General features: G+C 40.5%; 1 protein-coding gene across 1 annotated transcript; it reads right to left on the bottom strand.

The window, feature by feature from the left end:
• Positions 1 to 748: 748 nt before the first annotated feature.
• LOC136476365 (uncharacterized) lies at positions 749 to 3,978 on the bottom strand. The gene is made up of 10 exons (XM_066474182.1): positions 3,819 to 3,978; positions 3,621 to 3,680; positions 3,477 to 3,516; positions 2,891 to 3,069; positions 2,309 to 2,347; positions 2,136 to 2,222; positions 1,929 to 1,989; positions 1,358 to 1,482; positions 1,192 to 1,283; positions 749 to 1,104 (listed from the first exon to the last, which is right to left on the bottom strand). The coding sequence occupies exons 1-10, from the start codon at positions 3,864 to 3,866 to the stop codon at positions 987 to 989; spliced, it is 849 nt and encodes a 282-aa protein (XP_066330279.1). The 5' UTR covers positions 3,867 to 3,978; the 3' UTR covers positions 749 to 986.
• Between the last annotated feature and the right edge of the window lie 1,932 nt (positions 3,979 to 5,910).

The raw sequence follows: 5,910 nt of genomic DNA, 5'->3' as shown, positions 1-5,910 counted from the left end.
TGCGCAGCTCATGCTGAGGATGATGAGAGCACCGGTAACTGCAGGTCCAAAGCTCGCCAGCTCGTGCTGCTGCATCTCCATACTGGAGTCTTGAGCTCGGCCCTCTGCCGCTCAAGTTTGCTGGGACGTCTGGACGAGGGCACGAGCCACGAGGCTATGGGCGGACGGAGATTCACGGCTGGGGATCACCAGTAAACCGTGCTCGAATGGGTTCTTGACTTATGGCAGCAAGGAGCGGAGGAAGAAGAAGGCCGTAACATAAGACAATGGGAAAGAGAATGGCGGCGGACTACTCGCCGTGTCCAAGGAGATTATGTGAAGGTGGTGTTCTCGCTGCTGACGCCTGACGAAGATGGTATGCCCATCGGGATGCACGGCGTAGCACTGTAGGAGGCGCGACGTGCTCGCGCTTGAAGGGCGACTCGGGAGCTCCCGCCACGACCACACCCCGCCCTCGTCGCCGTAGTCAGGCGGCATCGTCCGAGGGTAGAGCAGCTCGAAGGAACCGGCAGTGTGAGCAGAGCCAGCTGCAGTACTTTTCAGCGAACGAACGGTGTTTTTCTCAATAAATCAGCGTAAACCAAATTTCAGCGAAACAAACAGACAAGCATGTGGCCTGCATCGGCGAATGGCAAATCTCGATATGATACATCACATTCAACATGAGTACATGACTGATGACGAGCACATAACTGCTCCAACCAAATCACCGATTCAATTATTAAAAACGCAGAGCACCAGTATAGAGGAGGATAAGTTGCTGTATATTCACCATATGCTGTGCAACTTGATTTTGCTGTCTTACTCTTTACACGCTAACCAAGAAACCCGGTCTCCCTCCAAACGTTAAAAAAAATTGAAGAGCTTTCAGCTAAGGTTTCTAACAACAGTTTGTGAAATTCCTTCTCTTACATCTACATTAACATTGGGGAGCTTTAACTCTTCGATAACTTGTCTAGGAATACATCAAAAGCTCGCTGAATTGCCTAAACATCTGTCAGAATTATGGATGATACAATCATGACATAGGCCAGGAAGAAGAACATGACAATCTGGATGAAGAACTTTGGGTTGTCCCTCAAACTTGGGCCCGCCACTGATCTACTGCTTGATAATACAAGAATAAACTTTCTGTCATGCACGCTCAGCGGCAAGTAAGAACAATGCAACAGATACATGGCTTTATCATACCTGGCGACGCGCTGTGAGAGTCGATGGAATGGCAGACTCTGAATGAAAACAACACCTGGTCCCGTGAGAGATGCTGTTAGCTGGTTATCACCCTGCATGAGACAATGTTTCTTAGGGATTGTGAGCATGAACAAATAACAAGGAAACATGAAGGAATGATACTGACCCCAAAGACTGCTCTTCTAAGCTGGTTAGGGTTCTTCAACTGGAAGTTAATGGTGGTTGTCATAGCCACAATACAAGCAGCATCAACAGTAATAACCTCTCGGGGAGCAAGGATTTTCTGCATGACTGAAAATTGAATAGCAAAATATCCTAGTCACATCCCATCACATGTTACCAGTCAAGAATAACCAGCTAAATGAAAAGAATGATATGAGATCATGTCTTGTTCATGGAAAACAAACTGAGGTACCAAGTGGCCAGTTTGCTATATTTAAATTATTGTAGTTACCTAATGATGTACACGTAAACTAAATTATATATCACTGTAAGTGTTTACCTTGTTAACAACATCCGTATCTGTTAATGCATAATGTGCCAACCTAATGTTGCACTACAAATCATATAATCTTTCAGTGTATCCTAAACGCCTAAACCATTTACAGCAATGAAGCTCATCTTTTAAGCCTAATACTTTGCATCCATCCAATTCGCATTGCTACATGGTAGATGGCATTGCATTCTCATATACTGATATCTATCTCACTATGTGACAAGTGCAAAACAGTCTGTACCTGATCCACCGCCAACAAGAAAAGCCATCCCCTGGCCCCTAAGCTTTTGTTTAAGGATCACCTGGGAACAAAAATTTGTAGAGCTTCAAATTCCAGAATGCAACTTAGCAAGAAACCATTGATAAAACAACAAAAACGGTACAGATCCCATCATATCCAAAGCACTAATATCCAAACTAATAATATAATTCAACAAAGTTAACCAACCTCTGCACCAATCTCAATATTCCGTGGTCTTGGCTCAACTGTACTAGAGACTGACACATCATTGACCGAACATAGAAAAGCATCTGCCTGCGATAGTAATTAAGCATATCAAGTTCTCTTAATTTTCAAGCAAAGTTCTCTTGATTTTCAAACAAATTGAGACAGAAACTAACCTGGCAAAGAAGTTCTCCACCAAAGTTTGCTAGATCTACCTGTAACAGACGCAAGAAACTACGATCAGACTAAGATACAATTCAAGTACTATATCAATGCACAATTATAATGCCAATGCCTCTAATACTGAGCACATTCCATAGCTGCAGGCATGCTTCACATAAATCTGGTAAGAGGTAGCTAAATGGCAAACTGTGATGTATTCTTAACACTTTGTAATCATATGTATACGATCATACAGTTAGGTTAGCAAAGGTTGGTGTCTAATCTAATGAAAAAATGTATTCAAGTGGATGGTTAAAATTCAACAAGAGGATTAACAAATTCTCACCTGACATATAAAAGATCACAATTTCAAAGTTGTAGAGGAATCACCAAAATCAACAGCTAAGTAGCTAACAAATACAGTCTTGAATTTGTTAGCATAAGAGGACAATAGTGATTTATTTCACATTAGAAAATTATCGCATTGTTAGGCAGGGGAGCAAGGTAGGGGTAGCAGCTCATAGCTACATTGCACAAGAAAGAAAAGGTGATACTAAGAGAAAAGTTAAAACATAGAAGAGAAGCAAAATACTAACCGGCAGTATCCTCCCAGGAAATGGTGCAGCTATCCCAACATATCCATCATCAGATCCAGAATTAAAGAAAACGGTGCTGCTTACACTTTTCCCAAAAATCCACTGCCACACGCCTCCATCATTTTCAGGCAAGTAATTGTTGTCCATCTGCATGTTCCCAGACATGTAGCACATTGTACCTAAAGAAAACAACAATGATGACTGATGAAATAATCGCTATTCACATGCTAACAATTTCTAGGGCTATATGCCTATATGACACAATTTTTTGTTACACAATATATATGTAAGTATGTAACAGATAGTTCTCAGTAACTACCGACCAGAAGGTTATCATTATCAGTAACTACCTACCAGAAGGTTAATCCGTTGTGAGTTACAGGCAGGGTTTACTGCCAAAAGGAAAAGTAGACACTAGAGCTGCATACTTTTGTACGAAGATATAAAAAACATACAACTGGTCTATTTCTGCCACATAATGACTAGTTAGCACCTTATTTACTAGGTTTAGTTCAGCTGAAGGTCACAAACAAAGATACTTAGTTGAGCAGGCAAGCTGCAGAGCATAAGGACTGAATCCAGTTACCGGGTTTTGCAGTCAGCTTCTCCTGAGACTTCAGCATCACCTAATAAAAATCATTTGCCCGCAACAATTCCAAGTGATTACGTTCAATTTATGTGAAGAAAGGAACTACAAGTGTGCAGAACAGATTTGAGCACCAGAAACTACCTGCAGGACCTGCACATCTCCACCGGATATCTGAAACGCCGTCACAGATCCTTGCTGGTTCTGAAACCATCCCACACAGTTCAAACCGAATCAGACGAGACAAACACAATCGGAGCCCATGAGCAGCGGATCGGATGGATCCAGCCCGCGAGCTCGGAAAATAGGACAGATCGTCCAGAGGAGGGCAGGAGCGCGGACCTGGTAGACGTAGGGCTGGAAGGGAGTGGAAAAGAAGGGCGCGGCCATGGCGGTGACCTTCTGGAAGCTTCTGTAAGGGTCACTGGGCGCCGGCTCGGCGAGTCGTCGTGGGGTTCGGGGAAGTTGCCATTCGGCGGAGCCGGCGAGCTGCTCTTTTGGGTTCTCTTCTGAGCATCTTAATTACGAGGAGAACTTTTTTTATTTGTTTTATTTTTGTTGCCACGTTGGCTTATCCAAGCCGTTGATTGTCCGATGGTGGTGTTTGATGCGCGAAAGGTGGTACGGTGGTGCTCCCGTGGCCTGTCCACGCAGGCCCCCTGTGAACGTGGAGGCACGCCATTGGTCTGAATAACTTGCCACGACGTGTCCAATGTACAAACTGCTGCGTTTTCATGTCAAATTTGTGGATTTTAGTCTTTTCTCGCTTTTTATTCGTTCTGTACATTATATTTGTCTCGATTATTGCCTCGATAATGAAAATATAAAATATATATATAATATAAACGTAGTGGTCCATAATGCAAAGAATTTCGTTTCAAAAAAATACAAAAGGAAACAAGCACCCTTCAACCTCAACGGGTCAATAAAAAAACTCACGTTCTATTTGGGTCCATGCAGCTAATAGCTACTCCCTTCGTTCTAAATTATAAGTCGTTTTATTTTTTATTTAGATTTTGTTATATATTTAGACATATGTTATATCTAGATGTATAGCAAAATTAATATGAAAATATCAAAACGGCTTATAATTTAGAACGAAGAGAGTAATTTTTTTTTGTAGGGGTTAGTAATAATTAGCTCCTTTAGATTTAAACAGGTCCAGCTAATAATTTAGCTAATTATTATCTAATACCCAACTAACAAATATCTTCCTAGTTCAACCAAATTAGCTAATAGTAGCTAACAGTTAGCTAGCTAATGTTAGCTATGAGCTATGAGCATTTAACTAGTTAATTATTAACAGCTAATGGATTAAATAGGACCTTAAATGTCCCCATCATCTTAAGATCGTTAGCTCTATTTTTTTATGACTTGTTCTACTACTCATTTGGCCGTTCATATTTGATAAGATGCAAGAGGATTGTCACGAGTCCGCAAATACTCAGTATGCTATTTTAAAGTTGCTCGCAGACAAATCTACCCTCATCCACATATATTCGATGTTATGTGCACACCAGAATATATGGACTTAAAACCATATTTGGTGGAGCTCCATTTGTAGAATTTTTTTTTTTTTTATATGGGTATTTGTAGTTCCAGGAAATCATAGATCTTGAACGGGAAGCATGTCAAGTTCATGTAACTCGTCTTGTTTAATAGATTAAATATATAAATATTTAAACCACTTTATTTCAGCCTATAAATTATAGATCTAGCATGAATGTTGGAGCTAAAGCTATGCCAAACGAACCCTTAGTGTCATCTATTTACATCACGACCACAACAAAAGGTTGACATTTTAATAGAGTTAATTACCTAAGTCCTTGGATCAACTATATATATGTTGCTTTGGTTGAACCAGAGCATCCACCAATCACAATATACAAAATACAGATGACTTAAACTTACACCATCAGAGTAACATGAGTCACTAATGTGTATGATAAATATAGTGTATGTTTTTTATATAGTTTTATTTCTATCCGAGTTCATATGACAAGATTATGACTATTATGGCATGTGCATAAATGGTAAATTACGTCAATTCAAATGGTGAAAGAGAAATCCCACCACTCAAGTTGGAGAAACTAAACCTCACTGTTTTAATGGGGAGGAGTATGTTTTATGCATTTTTTCAGACAATTCCTTTTAGAAGACAAATTAAAAATGAATTTTTAAAAACTATTCTTCTTAACGAACATCACACTCAAGACATGCTATGTACCGTTTAAGCAGCACGAACCTTTATAGTAAGAGCCCATAAACGTGCGAAGAAGAGTTCCACTAGACTCAAATAGTGAGGACAAGTTAGTAGCAACCGTCACTACACTGCTCCTTGGTTGCCGGTGTCATTTCCAATGCCGACAAGCTCCTCTGATGAAGCACCCCCATTCAAAAGTGGATTTTTCCAAGTAATATCATCAAACATTTC

Source organism: Miscanthus floridulus, chromosome 1 (assembly GCF_019320115.1).
Source record: "Miscanthus floridulus cultivar M001 chromosome 1, ASM1932011v1, whole genome shotgun sequence".
NCBI classification, from domain to species: domain Eukaryota; kingdom Viridiplantae; phylum Streptophyta; class Magnoliopsida; order Poales; family Poaceae; genus Miscanthus; species Miscanthus floridulus.
The sequence above is the reverse complement of the archived record's forward strand: the minus strand, read 5'-3'. Positions and strand labels throughout refer to the sequence as shown.